This window comes from Gilbertella persicaria (genome assembly GCF_025201335.1).
Source record: "Gilbertella persicaria strain CBS 190.32 chromosome Unknown B0P05scaffold_9, whole genome shotgun sequence".
Classification (NCBI taxonomy): domain Eukaryota; kingdom Fungi; phylum Mucoromycota; class Mucoromycetes; order Mucorales; family Choanephoraceae; genus Gilbertella; species Gilbertella persicaria.
In genome coordinates this window covers 564,010-578,573 of record NW_026251970.1, presented here as the reverse complement: position 1 = coordinate 578,573, position 14,564 = coordinate 564,010, and the positions used below count along the sequence as shown (strand labels likewise).

The following is a 14,564-nucleotide window of genomic DNA, read 5'->3' as shown; positions in this document are numbered from 1 at the left end:
CCTTTTCTTTATTTTTTTTTTCTATAATTGTTGCATATGGAAGGAGAAGGCACCCTTTTGCCTATTACATATAGACCTATAGTGCTATTCTCAATAGGTGTGTTAGGCTGGGCGCTCGATCTGTTTATTCTCCAAAAGTGCGGGATCGATCCAATCTCTTTACTACAACTTCATCAGACAGACAAGCATATTCCTCTGCACCAACCTATATTTTTTTTGTCTGGGATATTAGGGGCTATTTCATGTGCTAGTCTAGCTTTATTCTGGCACTTAAAATCACCTTCTATTGCAGTTTTGCCTTATCTGCTAGCGTTACTGCTATTAATATGGCCTGGAAGATCATTTTATAGAAAAGAGCGACTTCGATTTACAAGGTACATATATTACAAAAGATAGAGTGTTTATTGTTTCTGTAGGGCATTAAGGAGAGTCTTGTCTCTGAATATCTTTAGCCCAGTGTTTTTCTCTGATATCATTTTAGCAGATATGCTAACCAGTTTTTCCAACGTATTTGGTGATCTTTTCATTGCCTCCTGCGTCTTTGTTGCAGGATATAACTCTTCTTTCTTTATGGACAATACCGAGAATATTTATTATCGAGATATTGCTGTTCCATTGTTGATTAGGTAAAAGACAAAAGTTAAAGTGTGTATCTCATCTCTTTATTAGTACACCTTATTTAATCCGCCTTAAACAATGTATAGCAGAATACATTGAGTCCAAAGAAAAACGCCATGTATTTAATGCACTCAAATATGCTTCTTCATTACCAGTTGTCATATTCTCAGCCGTGCAAAGGAAAGCAGCTATTTATATTACAGAAACAGGCAGCGTGCCGCATCATTGGTACCTTAAAGAAGATACAATCTTCCGATTTTGGTAAGAGAAAGAACCGGGACAAAGTACGACATGTCTAGCAATGGTTTTGGATTAAACAAAGCGAATAGGATCATGTTTGTATTTATCAATTCCATGTATTCATTTTGGTGGGACATTTCGATGGATTGGAACTTGATCTCGGTTCAGTTAGATCCAACGCAAGTTCAAGAACAACCGACGCTGAAGCATCCAAAAGTGATTCGACATCAGCCTCAGACATCCACGCCCATCGTTCACTTTAGACGCCAATTGTATTTTTCTCAGCCATTTTGGTATGTCCTCAGTATCTTTTTTGACTTTCTTTTGCGGATCACCTGGAGTTTAAAACTAAGCTCTCACATCTATTTACGAAAATTGGATGGTAGTATCTTTTTGATGGAATTACTGGAGGTGTTTCGACGATGGATGTGGGTCATTTTTAGACTGGAAAGTGAATGGGTCAAGAAAGTCTACAACAGTCTGCCTAATGCAGCCTTTGAAAACTTGCGAATGGACTTATTAGACCGTAGATCCTCGGGTACATTGTCTCCTATCGTAGAAGAAGAAGATCCGTGACTTGTTTAGAATCACATCAATAAATAATTTTTCTTTTTTCGCATCTGTTTTTTCCCTTTTTCTTTTTTCCTCTCGAAAAAAAACGAGAGAGGGGAAAGAAGAATGAACACTTACAAAACCTACAGTGAACGTGCGAAGCAACACCCTAATGCCTGTGCTCGCTCTCTTTTTGAGCTTATGGAGCGCAAACAAACAAACTTGTCTGTTGCTGTTGACGTGACTACCAAAAAAGAATTGCTTTCTATTGCTGACTCTGTAGGTCCTTATGTTTGTGTTCTTAAGGTAACTTTTGACATGTCGAGAAAACGTCGCTGAATCATATTCCAGACCCACATTGATATTGTTGAAGATTTTGATGCTGATTTGGTTCAACAATTGCAAGCATTGGCTGAAAAGCATGATTTCTTAATCTTTGAAGATCGCAAGTTTGCTGATATTGGTAATACTGTCAAACACCAATATGGTAAAGGTGTCTACAAGATCGCTTCTTGGTCTCATATCACCAATGCTCACACTGTTCCCGGTGAAGGCATTATCAAGGGGCTTGCTGAAGTAGGTCTTCCTCTTGGTCGTGGTCTGCTTTTATTAGCTGAAATGTCAAGTAAGGGTGCTTTGACCAAGGGCGAATATACTAGTGAATCTGTTGAAATGGCTCGTCGTAACAAAGACTTTGTTTTCGGATTCATTGCTCAACACAAGATGAACCAATACGATGATGAAGATTTTATTGTCATGTCTCCTGGTGTTGGTCTTGATGTAAAGGGTGATGGATTAGGCCAACAATACAGAACACCTCATCAAGTCATTGTTGAAAGCGGTGGCGATATTATCATTGTGGGTCGTGGTATTTATGGTCAGCCTGATCAAGTGGAAACTCAAGCTCAACGTTATCGTCAAGCTGGTTGGGATGCCTATCTTGAAAGAGTTCGTATCAACAAGCAATAAAATTAATTTTGTACAGTATTTCTTTTTAAATTGGAAAAAAATACATGATCTTTATTCGTCTTCAAAGTATATATATATATATATATATATATTACCACAGAGAGCCAGGTTGAGTAAAGTCTGCAACGTAAGAAAAGTTTTGGAATTCTTGTTGCTCAACACGATTCAGTACACTATTGATGGGTGTCAATGCAGGACGCTCACGAGTGAATTCTTCATCAAAATTAGAAGTGTCCAGAGGACTTGTAATGGTAGGGCAGAAAGGTGGAGGGACACGCTTATTAAGCATATCATCCCAATTGACACCATGAAAGAAAGGATGTTCTTTAATTTCGGCTGCATCTGATGGACCTGCACCTAATCTTCGCTTAGGATCACGGTTCAGTAACTAACAAATGATCAGCAACCTATTGAACATCAATCAAGTACTTACTCTTTGGCAAATAGAGACAGAATCTCGAGACATATTGACGGGATAAAGAATTTCGTCCTCAAGAATAGCATCAAAGATTTCATCTTCATCTTCACCTCGGAACGGTGATTGACCAAGGAGCATTTCGTACACAAGTACACCAAATGCCCACCAATCGACAGCACGCCCATACTTTTGTTCCAACAGAATCTCAGGTGCCATAAATTCAGGTGTACCACAGAATGTGCCTGTTGTATCTTCATACCACATGTTTTCTTTACAAAGACCATAATCAGTTACTTTGATATGACCATCTAACCCAAGCATGATGTTGTCCAGCTTTAAATCACGATATATGATACCTTGGCTATGGAAGTATTCCAACGCTAACAGTACTTCACAAGCATAAAACCTATACACTATTAGCATGGCAAACAAGAATCAACGAGACTTACTTGGCTCTTCTTTCTGAGAAAGGTTCACGTTGAATATGCCACATTAAATCACCACCACTCACATATTCCATCACAAAATAAACCCGAGACTCGGTCTGGAAGCAAGATTGAAGGCTAACTAAGAAGGGATGCCTTGCACGATTTGCTGCTTGAAGGATACGTTTTTCAGATCGAAGACTGTATACTGGGTTAGTAAGAAAGGATAAAATTTATGAGAAAATTACCTTTCAATTTCATCATTATCAATGATAAAACGTTTCTTCAACACTTTCACAGCATAAAGTCGCTTATCGTACTTGTCTTCAGCCAGCATTACTTTACCAAAATTGCCTTTACCCAATACGAACAAAAAGTTAAAGTCATTTAGTGTAACACGTCTTTGCTGTTGTTGCTGCTGAGTAGGTTTAAGTTGGATTGGAGGTCTTGCTATTTCCATACCATGAGGTTGTTGATATACTGGACGCATTTGTGGTGAGCTATTCGTAGAAGAAGGAGACTGGTGATAAGGAGACGTAGGGGTAAGTTGAGGTGGACGCATGGCATAAGATTGATAGCGAGGATCGTTTGTCTGAATAGGGTATTGTTGTTGTTGTTGAGGAACATAAGGTTGAGCATGAGGAGGTACAACGGGAGGAGGCGTAGAAGGTTGAATACGATTCACAGGGCTGACAGGTGGCGGCGGTGAAGGTTGTAGAGGTAGTGGTTTCATAGACAACTGTGACATAGCGTCGCTTAATTCTGGATGCGTTGTGCGATTTGGCTTTGTGTCTAACGTTTTGCGCTTATTGGCTGCCTTGATTTCAGCAAGCATTTGGTTTGCCATTTCCATAGATAAACCACAAAAATCAGGAATAAACAATTGACATTTTGTATGGCAAGTAATGCCACATTCTAAACATTTTTTTGCTCCTTTAGAGCCAAGTGGAAGCATATAGCCACAGTGACAGCACCAATTGGCACCAATGTTTGTAATAGGCTCGAATCGATGAGGAATACGGTGGTTCAGTTTGTCTTCATCGGCGTCTTTATCTGCATTGGATTTGGAAATACATTTTGTAACCACCTTGGTGTAACACTTTTTGTGGCAAGTATATTCACAATCTAATCCAAATGCGTTAGTAAAATGCAATGATTTATGAGCTTCTCTGTACCTTCACATTGGTATCCACTGTTGACCAAAAATTCACCACAAAGAGCACAACGCATGATGTTATAAAACTTCTTTTCAAAGAACTGATGACCATTCATTTCATGTACTTCTTCACGGCGTTGTCTGACAGCACCAGCACGACCCAACTTGTCCAAGGGACGACGATTAGCAGCCTCACGCACAAAATTGACACGCAAAAGCATTTCCCCTGAAGGTTCTACATCAAACCAAGCCTGAATACCATCTTCTGTTGTCTCGGTCCACGTAGGGTCTTGACGTTTTGGTTCAACTTGTTGTTCTGGAACCTCACTGTCTTGTTGCTCTTGCTTTTGATAGACATCAGCAGGAACCCAGCCAGAACCATTTTCTTGCTGGATCTTCTTTTTACGCAATCCTTCAGCAATGTCTGTGATCTTGAGCCAAAAGATACCAATAGGCAAGCTGCGTTCTGCTTCTTGATCATAGATAGAGATTTCTACTTCGGTTGCTTTATTGACATGTGTCTCGCACATATCAACCCAGGTGTCGTTTCGAGATAGTTTGGAGCGAAACACAATGTTACCATCAATTTTGACGTACACAATTGTGTCTGGTGCCTTAAACATACGAGTGGGAGCATGAGCCAATCCACGTGCCTGAATCAGCTCAAGTTGTAGTTTGCCTGTCACAGGTCTTCGAAATCCAGGAGGCATACGAGAAGAAGGAGGTGTCTCTAATTCTATGATTGAGTGAGTAATAACAATAACAGTAACAACAATAATAATAATAATGAATAATAGAATCTACCATCATCTTCATCATCTCCTTCACCAATATACAAGCTCTTGTACTTTCTCAAGGCTTTTGTCAAAAGATTTAATTTTTCAATACTTTCGTACATTTGGCCTTGTAGTTCGCTCCTTCTTTTTCGGTCATTGATTGAAGTATCTTTGTCGAGCACATCAGCCATTGTTTTAATGCCAGCCAGCACTTTGTTTTCCACGTCTAATTTGTACTCCAATTCATGCAATTTCATAGACACTTTGGATTTATTGTAAAGTGTTTCAGTCGTAAGTAAATCTATAGATTACTTAGTATATCTACAAATCGAATTTTTTTGCCTTTGGTTACCAAGCGTAGAATACTTTTTCATGTTGCCCTCTGTAGCACCCACACTGTTTGTACGAGCACGTCCACTTGTGGTATTTGTATCATGAAATACGACATCATCTTCTGTATCATTTCGCGATTCAATTTTGGCTAGCTCTTCTGTAAAATAATCAATGTATTTCTGACACTCTTTGATTTCTGTCTCGCACTGCGACAAGGCATTACGATCCGTTAAGAGAGGTTTGAGTTGATATGCCTTATCTCGCATTCTTTCATTTTGAGCTATTTTAGCCTTTAGCTCGTTTATTTTCGTTTGTTTATCCTAAAAAAGAAATTAGTTTATGTTTGTATGGGAGATACATACACTCATAGCTCAATTTTGGTGTAAGTTCACTATGAGAATAAGACCAAGTTGAAGAAAAAGAAAGAAAAAAAAGAAAATCGCGCTTAAACCACACGTACACACACACACACACACACACAAAAGAGCGGAGATGAGTTTGAGAATTAACCAACTTTGTCATTGGCGTGTTTAAACGTTTATGCAATTCGAGACGACAAGGTTTTCATTAAAACACATAGGCAAAAAAAAAAAAAAAAAAAAAAAAAAAACTATCAAATATAGAGTTAAGAACAAGATTATATAGTGTGTTATGCACACAAGTAAAGATGAATCCTACTCTTATTGTTTTGTCTGTCTATATACCATGCCAAGAAACTCGATTCGATCAATCACTACTAAACATACGAAACGAAATATAAAAGTACAGACTATTTTGTGTGCTAAGCAGACTGATCTATAGAATACTTTGTAGCAGCACTTTGCCAGCTATTTCTTTTTTTGTTTGGATATATGTTACACGCATCCTTTAATCCAGAATTGACTTTAATATCTCGAAGCAGTACTTTTTATACTATGATCTCCCTCTTTTGCCATTCAAAAAAAAAAAGTTCTTGATGGTTAACAACAGAATATAAAATACTGTTTTGCTCCTGATTGACAAATATCTCATAAATTATTACTGCTTTGTGCTTGTTACAATGAGTGCAATCATTCTTTGTCATGTCTGATTGGCCCATTTAGTAACTTTGAATGGAAACTTGTAAGACGCAGTGGAGCCTAAATGTTTACGCTTGTAAAAGAAGTATAATGTCAATTTCAAATGCTGCTTGAAAAGAAAGAGGCCTTTAGTCTATTCAGGAGTTTAGTTGTGCTCTAGAATAAAGGTACATCCAGTCATATACGTCTATTTGGGCCTACAAACAAATCTCGGCTTTATCCTTTCTACGATTGGTCATAAAAAATCTCCATCCCAAGTATAAAATCTTTAGTCCCCTGGGTTGAATACCCTCTTTTTTTTTAGAAAACTTCTCATAGAAGAAAAAATGCAACCCTCTTCAACTTTACGTGCTGCTCATAAACCACTTATTCGTTTCCTTGGTCCTAGAGCCAACCTCTGGAAAGGTGCGCTTTTATATTTACTAGGCTTTTTTTGACATTTCTTTGTAGATGCTCCTCACCATGTTGGTCCTCATCCTTTGACACCTCCTAATCTCGTCAAGCACGTTGCTCAACCTACTCAAACACCCACCAAGTCAGTCACAAGCAGTAAAAATGCTATTGAATTTGGCCAGTTGGCACCCAAGTATCATCGTACACTTATTTCAGAAGCAGAAATGGAAGCTATTGAGGTAAACTTAGATTTATAAAAGTGAATAGTTATGACTCATCTCTTTCTGCGTTTTTTTCTTAGAGTGGTGGTGCTACTGCTTTGTTTTAAAGACATGTAAAATAAACCATTGTATTATTCAGCGAATGTGTGTGTATGTGTGGTGTCAAAATAATACACGTAAAGTCAGGATTACTATTGTTTTCAATACATTTTATCTCCTTGCAATTGTTGAATATGACAATAGCTCATTCTGTAATAGCTACACACTCGATTTCAACAGCAACATCTTTAGGAAGACGAGCTACTTGAACTGCACTACGAGCAGGCTGATGATGCTTAAAGAACTAGACAATATTATAAACTAAAGTAATTATGGTTTACTCACCTCAGCATAAACCTCATTCATGGCAACAAACTCATTCATATCTTTCAAAAAGACAGTTGTCTTGACTACTTTATCTAGGCTGGATCCAGAAGCTTTGAGAACTTCTGCCATATTAGTCAAACTTTGATGTGTTTGCTCCTTGATTCCACCCTGAATGATGTCGCCTAAGCACTAATGAGATATGAAAATCAATAGTGTCTAGTTTACCGGTCTCAGGAATAACAGGAAGGGATCCAGAAGTATAGACAACACCATTGGCTTTAATAGCTTGAGCTGTCAAGGTCTTTGTTAATAGTCGAAATCTACTTTTCTTTATTATTATGCTTACCATAAGGCCCAATAGCAGCAGGAGCACTGTTCGTGTCTAAACAGTACGTGAATAAGTGTATCTTTATCAATGTGTAAACATACGAACGCGTGTCAAAGTTGACATGGATCTAGTAAAAGCAGAAGACAATCGAAACATAGGAAGAGCAAAAAAAAAAAAAAAAAAAAAAAAGAGAGATTAGCGTGGGGATTTTTAAATTCTGACGTGGTACCTGAATTCAGAGTTCAGTGGTCCATTGTTAGTTTTATGATCAAATGTAGTAGCTACCCATAGATTTATGCTTCAAAAGTGTATGACAAGCTAAAGTCATTTTCTCGAAACTTACAAAGAAAGTAAAACTTAAATAATAATGATTTCTTTTTATTCATATTCATATTCTACTCAGTAGCAATAGTGCCATCCTGTAAGGACATATTGCCCATATTCTGAGACAGAAACTTTTCATTTGCTAATCTATCGCGTTCTTTTTCAGCTTCTTCACGGTTAAAAGAAGAGAAATCAATAGCATCTTCTTCATCATCAAGATCTTGTGCAAGTGCAGGGTTAAAGTCAAACAGATCTCTACCAGACATGCCTTGTGATCTACCAGCCTTCATACGTGTTTCCTTTGATTTACGGAGAGAAGATTCATCAGCTTCACGCTTATCAACACGGTTCTTCTTCCACTGTTGGAAAGATTCAAGTGTAACAGGTGTCAAATTAGGACCCAATTTATGACGCTAGTAGATAGTTCAATCAGTATCAAATGCATTATTTACTGCTTTTTGATCTCTTACCTCAACTTCCAAGAACTCTTCAAGTGAAATCTCTTCCTTCTCTTCAGCTTTGCTGTTCTTTGATTTAAGAACAAAACCAGGGGGAAGAGCATGTCTGTACTTACAGTTGACACCTCCATTTGGACATTCCCAGAACCAACCGTACTTGCTTGTCTCGATAGCTTCCAAAAAGAACTTACAGACAATATCAGTAGGAGGTTGCTTTCCAGATTTACTGTTAACAACTTCTTCAAGTTTCTGTTGATCCCATTTATCCATTGTGTCTATCATTGAATAAGCCAATTTGATCTAAACATTAGAAATTCACTTACCATCCACTCTGCTATCAGTATACAAATCCTTCTTTTCAACCTTACGACCCACATTCAAGTCGTGAGAGAACTTACACTTGGCACCTCTGTCACAGTGACCAGCCTTGAAATATTGACAGAGAACAGTTTTAGGGTCAACACCAAAGGGAACCTTTTGAGGTGCTTGAATAGGCTTGAAGAGTTCAGCAAACTCTTCTCTCTTGCGTTGTTCTTCCGCCTTCTTGGCTGCGGCAGTTTCTGCTTTGTTCTGAAATCAGTGTTAATAAAATTTGTTCTCGTCTGGATTTTTTTTTACCTGGTCTTTGCCTTGTTGGGCGTTGTGTTTAGCTTGACTTTGAACTTGCTGAATATATTTTTGGACCTTAGAAGACTTGTTCTTATTCTTCATACCAAAGGTCTTGTCTTCAGCGGCCTTTTGCTTTTTTTCTTTATCCTTCTTGGATTGTTGTTGCTTCTTGGGTGGCATATTGAAAATAGAATGAAAAAGAATTAACTAAATTTTGGCACCAAAAAAAAAAGAAGTAAAAAAAAAGTGACTGGTGAATAGATTTTAAACTCAAAAAGCAAAGGTTTTATGAGTAAACTAGGGCAATAAGCTACAGTGAGAACGGTAAATTTTGTCACTTTGAGAAAATTCAATGCCCCTAACAAAAAAATAAATGTCACTTTCCAAGAAATTAATGGCACCAAGCCGAAAATGATTGTCTCTTTATGTCTAAAAACTTTGTCTTTTTGAAATAAAAGAAATGTCACAATGAGTTAAATAAAATTGATCTAAAAATGATGTGTATTTTCTGATTTCACTAAAAGTTGCTTGTAATCAAATGTAAAATGCTCACATTCTAAACAGGATCGTGATATTATTTATTTTGCACGACACCAGATAAAGGCATCTTTAGAAGAAAATCAGTAACAATAGGACTTGGGAGATAACCAGCTAAATTATTTGTGGGGCTTAAGCTATATCTTTTTAACAGCAGCACAAAGTATGGGCATAATCTAACTTCACAAGTACATTTGAGTATTCGTATGTTTTAAAGGGAAATCAATAATGTCTTTCTACTATATAAAAAAGTTAGTGACAGAAAAAAATGCTTTTAGTTCTTTTTTGAATACTCATCTTAAAAAAGGAGAGGCTACAACTTTCTCAAACAAATCTGGGACGAGGGCAGACATTTGTTTGTCATCAGGTCTAGAAAATAAAGTACAAGATGCGGGACGAGGGCAGACCATACAAGTACTCTACCACTAAGCTCGACAAAGATGCGGGACGAGGGCAGACCATACAATGTGAGGACCCCATTGGAGTGCGGGACGAGGGCAGACCATTTCCAATGTTGATGATTAGATCGTTGAAAGCCTCCAACGTATTAAAAAATTGCAAATTTTTTTTTAATTTTATAGAAGGCTTTTGGTAAACAGACCGTGACGTAATGCTGTAACGATTCAAGTCTTAACAGCCACGATTAGCTAATCTTCTGGGAGAATATACGTAGGTTCTAAAAATTAATGTCCACCCTCTAACTAGAAACTACCAAAACTACACCAAACGGAAAAATTATTCGCGCATTTCTGAAAAAAAGATGTGCGTACTTTTAAAAAAATAAATCGCACAGAAAAAAAAGAAAATTTAGCGTAGTATTTGAAAATAACATTAATTTTGAAGACGGGTTAGGAAACCAACATGGCATTGAAGGAAACGAAGTTGTAGAGTTTGAAATGGAAATTGACGACGAGATGTATCCAGTCGAAAGCGTAACAGACTACGATAGATACACTGATTTAAAGCCTCTCGAGAAAGGGATCGAAAAGAAAGCTGAGTTACCTGCAGAGCTGAAGCAAACACCTGCGAGAACAAAAGCATATAAGCACTACAAGGATGCTGAAAAAGAAAAGCTTTTTTTTCTTGTCGAAGAAAAAGGGATGAGTGTTCGTGCTGCTGCCTTGGCCCTCAACATTAATGTTCGAACAGCACAAGGCTGGGTAGCCAAGAACAACAAAGATCCTCAGGAGTATATCCAAAGGGCTACAGGCAGTGGAAGACCTGTAGGCAGACCGCCCATTTTAACTGATGAGCACAGAGATTTCATGATCGAACGGGCAGACGAGAACATAAATTCCGTTACATTGGACGACATGCTTGACGTATTGACAGAAAAATTTGGCAAACTCGATATCAGTAAAAGCGGTTTCAACAAATTTGTCAAGGATAAGTGTAAGATTACCTTCAAGCAGGCTCGTTTCTAAGCTTTCAAGAGAAACAGCCCTGAAAAAATCGAAGAGCGCTATCAGTGGGTGAAGAGATGGATGAAAACAGATATGGACTTCACTAGCAACTGTGTGTTCATTGACGAAGCTGCTTTCCATATCAACCTTAAGAGAAATTTCTCTTGGTCCAAAGAAGGCGAGCGTGCGAGCGTGAAAGTGCCCAAAACAAGAGCAAAAACTACTACCATTTTGGGTGGCATCTCGCCTTTTGGTGTTGTTAACATTAGTGTAAGAAGACCAAGAGCATTACCCTCATCAAAGAAAAGAAAAGCAGCAGGAGGTTCGAATGCAAAAGTGGCCAGTAACAGTGGACATTACTTCAATTTCATCAGTAGTGTTTTGGATGTTATGGATCGTCATGAGGAATTCCGTGGCCATTATTTGATCATGGACAATGCTCCTATTCATAAGCATCAAGATATTCAGAATCTCATTGAGAGCCGAGGCTATAAGTGCGTGTACCTCCCCCCCTTACTCGCCTGAGCTTAACCCATTGAGCAATTCTGGTCGGTTTGCAAAAGCAAACTCAAGAGGGAACAGCTTTTGGAAGAGGAGACATTGACTTCGAGAATTGCAGTTGCTTGTAATAGAATTTTGTACAGTGATCTTAAAGGCTTCTGTAGATACTCTGCTGCCAAATTTGAAGATTGCCTTCAACACAGACCTATTTAATAAACTCACGCTAAATTTTCTTTTAAAAGTACGCACATCTTTTTTTCAGAAATGCACGAATAATTTTTCCGTTTGGTGTATGACGTTACCAAAAGTTTAGAAAAATATAACTCCCAGTTTCTTTTTTTTCTATTTGACTCTTCGTGGTGACCAACTCAGTAAACACTTGGTGGATGTTCCAGGATGCTACGGCGATTGCAGCTTAGCCATCCCCCTTGGTGATTTCTTCAATCAAGGGCATGCAATCAATATGCCGTTTCTTGGGCCCTGAACCCTAGTGGAAGAAGTGTTATCTAAGCAACTCGGGGTTCCGTTATACGGTTGCTCGTTTTGTTATGGTAGGCGACTGATACATTTCGTTATCTGACGGTCACTAAGGTTTCTTTAACTCAAAAGGTTGCTACGTTTTATTCAAGATAAGTACTAAGAATTTTTAGCAAGACTTTTCTCTAATTGCTAACGAGTATTACTTTTGTTAGTACATCGCCTGAAGTTGTTTATTTGTTCCAGATATGGAAGAATATTAATTATTAGCTTGATTCTTTATATACGTTATAAAAGTAATTTGCTCTAAAAAATAAAGGATTCATTCATTTTCAAAGTACAATGTGTAGTGATATCATTTGATTTTTGTTTATTTTGTTCTTGGATGAAAAAAAAACAGTGTATATTGTGCATATTGCACAGGTATGCTTATGAAAATTGTTGCTGTTGTTGTTTCTTTTTCTGGAGTTCTTTTTGCTCGGCTGCGGCACGAGCAATGATCCCTTCAATTTCTGACCTTCTTTCAGCCTTTTTGATACGAGTTTGTTCCTGGTTAAAGTAGTGTCTTAATAACAAGGCACTCACAACAGTCAACGCGCCCAAAGCAACCATGACTACAAACATATAGATGTTTGAATAATAAACAACATCATCTACATCGTTCAGTGCATTAATCAATGCAACACGAACCAAAAATTCACTGACCAAACCAAGTCCCCAAGCACCTGTCAAGCTACGCAAAAACCACCGAAAAGCAGAATAAAAGTCCCAAAACCAATCCCAATGTTCGCGCACTGTATTTGGGTTCATCAAGACATTACTAGAGATAGCGATTTGTCTGGCTACGTAAAACATAAAGGGCTTAAGGACATGATGTCGCCAACGCAATGGTAACAGTGTAATCAAAAGCATCAATCCCATGGCTAGCGTCATGGCTGACTCTCGTAACAGATACAACTTGGGGTCTGATTGCACAAATGCCAAAATAGCAGATACGACAAAACCCATCAACATCAAAACACCCATCATATCTACTTTGCGTTCTTTGTAACCCTTGTACAGGACAGCAATAGCAGTTGGTACACCAGCTAATAACAAGGCCAGTAAAGGAGAAACAAAGTTTCTTAAAGCATAGTAAAGGATAATAGGCAGCACAAGTTCAAACAACATATGGATGGCCATGCCAACAAAGGCTTTTAAGATCGATCGTCGGTTGGGAATAGATGACTTGAAAAAAGTAGGTACTCTGTGAACACCTCGTACCTTCTTCCCATTATGCAGTAACGGTGTCGACGCTGTAGGTCCGTGATAGCTGCTTGTATTAGAGTGTTGGCTCATAAAATAAGGTTGTAGAGAGAAGAAAATAAAAAAAAAGGGGGCAAGTTTGTTACATGCTATTTATATGGTAAAGCGTTTACTTTATTTTGTAATGCAGTAGAAACTAGCTATAGCAAAATGAAAGATGATATTTGTAGCAAACATTTTGTTGGCCATGAAGTGTTAAAGCATCTTAACTTCAAATAGAGACACAGCTTGTATTCTTTTGAACGACAAATAAAACCACACAGGGCGCTGTATGATTAGTTCCTGAAAAAGTCGATTTCCGAAAAGGGCCTTGGTCATGAAAGATAGTTTCATTCTCCACTTTTGTGTTTCTTTTCGTCTTTACATGGCAAGAAATGAAGTTATTGGCATGGCTGAGTACTCGGAATAAGCGTCATAAGCTATAGTCCCTTATGGTAACCTTTAATTGTAGATAATACTCCAAGAACGATGCGCTAAAAGCCAAAAACCTCAAAAGTAAAAGTGTACATTTTCTCAATATTCTATCAGCAAAGTTGATGCTTCTCTTACATCAATAGACTTGAAAGGCAGAGATCTACAGCTTTTGTTAATGTGTAAAAGCAGAATAACGGCGTCTTTAGGCAGTTCTAAATACATGCTCGATTTCAGATGGTCAAACAGAAAAACTGAACATCCTTCTTTCATTTTCCGATTATAAAGTCGACAGCATGCGTCTGAAGCCTTCTTTGGGCTTTGGATGCATAAAAACAACAAGATAGTGAGTGATTGTACTAGTGAAAGCTGTGGATGAAATGCATTAAAACCCAAAAGTACAGACATTGTGTCAACTATACTATAGAAATAGTGCGCAGAGACTGGGTGGATACATGTAGCACAGCCGTCTTGGATATATTTCGTTCATCTATTCCACATTCGCATCATTGACTGATCCTACTTCTCCTTTTTTTTTTATGTTCTCTGGTACTCAAAGTAGTGTAATCAATTTGGAAAGATCAATCACTACCATGGTCTGTAAGACATCTAGGGCAAAAACGCTTAAAAATGCTCAAAACACAGCTTGAACGCACCATTCTTTAAAGTACCATTACTCGACAACC

At 38.0% G+C, this 14,564-nt stretch overlaps 8 protein-coding genes across 8 annotated transcripts; 3 read left to right on the top strand and 5 right to left on the bottom strand.

The window, feature by feature from the left end:
* Positions 1-10: 10 nt before the first annotated feature.
* On the top strand, positions 11-1,496 carry B0P05DRAFT_532428 (EXS family-domain-containing protein). The gene is made up of 4 exons (XM_051577088.1): positions 11-374; positions 417-626; positions 670-879; positions 948-1,496. The coding sequence occupies exons 1-4, from the start codon at positions 37-39 to the stop codon at positions 1,432-1,434; spliced, it is 1,245 nt and encodes a 414-aa protein (XP_051437434.1). The 5' UTR covers positions 11-36; the 3' UTR covers positions 1,435-1,496.
* Positions 1,497-2,397, top strand: B0P05DRAFT_532422 (orotidine-5'-monophosphate decarboxylase). Its single transcript, XM_051577087.1, has 2 exons — positions 1,497-1,716; positions 1,762-2,397. The coding sequence occupies exons 1-2, from the start codon at positions 1,537-1,539 to the stop codon at positions 2,377-2,379; spliced, it is 798 nt and encodes a 265-aa protein (XP_051437433.1). The 5' UTR covers positions 1,497-1,536; the 3' UTR covers positions 2,380-2,397.
* On the bottom strand, positions 2,390-5,891 carry B0P05DRAFT_506152 (kinase-like domain-containing protein). The gene is made up of 8 exons (XM_051575531.1): positions 5,850-5,891; positions 5,507-5,807; positions 5,183-5,455; positions 4,398-5,114; positions 3,471-4,347; positions 3,247-3,423; positions 2,813-3,203; positions 2,390-2,767 (listed from the first exon to the last, which is right to left on the bottom strand). The coding sequence occupies exons 1-8, from the start codon at positions 5,853-5,855 to the stop codon at positions 2,471-2,473; spliced, it is 3,039 nt and encodes a 1,012-aa protein (XP_051437432.1). The 5' UTR covers positions 5,856-5,891; the 3' UTR covers positions 2,390-2,470.
* A 901-nt stretch (positions 5,892-6,792) lies between these two features.
* On the top strand, positions 6,793-7,304 carry B0P05DRAFT_532417 (uncharacterized protein). Its single transcript, XM_051577086.1, has 3 exons — positions 6,793-6,950; positions 6,996-7,177; positions 7,240-7,304. Exons 1-3 carry the CDS (start codon positions 6,872-6,874, stop codon positions 7,264-7,266), a joined length of 288 nt encoding a protein of 95 aa, XP_051437431.1. The 5' UTR covers positions 6,793-6,871; the 3' UTR covers positions 7,267-7,304.
* B0P05DRAFT_532412 (endoribonuclease L-PSP) lies at positions 7,305-8,006 on the bottom strand. Its single transcript, XM_051577085.1, has 5 exons — positions 7,955-8,006; positions 7,872-7,907; positions 7,751-7,816; positions 7,544-7,707; positions 7,305-7,502 (listed from the first exon to the last, which is right to left on the bottom strand). The coding sequence occupies exons 1-5, from the start codon at positions 7,974-7,976 to the stop codon at positions 7,404-7,406; spliced, it is 387 nt and encodes a 128-aa protein (XP_051437430.1). The 5' UTR covers positions 7,977-8,006; the 3' UTR covers positions 7,305-7,403.
* A 204-nt stretch (positions 8,007-8,210) lies between these two features.
* On the bottom strand, positions 8,211-9,447 carry B0P05DRAFT_532407 (uncharacterized protein). The gene is made up of 4 exons (XM_051577084.1): positions 9,254-9,447; positions 8,959-9,205; positions 8,648-8,910; positions 8,211-8,590 (listed from the first exon to the last, which is right to left on the bottom strand). The coding sequence occupies exons 1-4, from the start codon at positions 9,422-9,424 to the stop codon at positions 8,249-8,251; spliced, it is 1,023 nt and encodes a 340-aa protein (XP_051437429.1). The 5' UTR covers positions 9,425-9,447; the 3' UTR covers positions 8,211-8,248.
* Positions 9,448-12,591: 3,144 nt separating this feature from the next.
* On the bottom strand, positions 12,592-13,332 carry B0P05DRAFT_465171 (uncharacterized protein; the record flags this gene model as incomplete). The annotated part of the gene is made up of 1 exon (XM_051574252.1): positions 12,592-13,332. One exon carries the CDS (start codon positions 13,330-13,332, stop codon positions 12,592-12,594), a length of 741 nt encoding a protein of 246 aa, XP_051437428.1.
* Positions 13,333-13,813: 481 nt separating this feature from the next.
* On the bottom strand, positions 13,814-14,521 carry B0P05DRAFT_532393 (uncharacterized protein). The gene has a single exon (XM_051577083.1). It carries the CDS (start codon positions 14,284-14,286, stop codon positions 13,981-13,983), a length of 306 nt encoding a protein of 101 aa, XP_051437427.1. The 5' UTR covers positions 14,287-14,521; the 3' UTR covers positions 13,814-13,980.
* Positions 14,522-14,564: the final 43 nt, after the last annotated feature.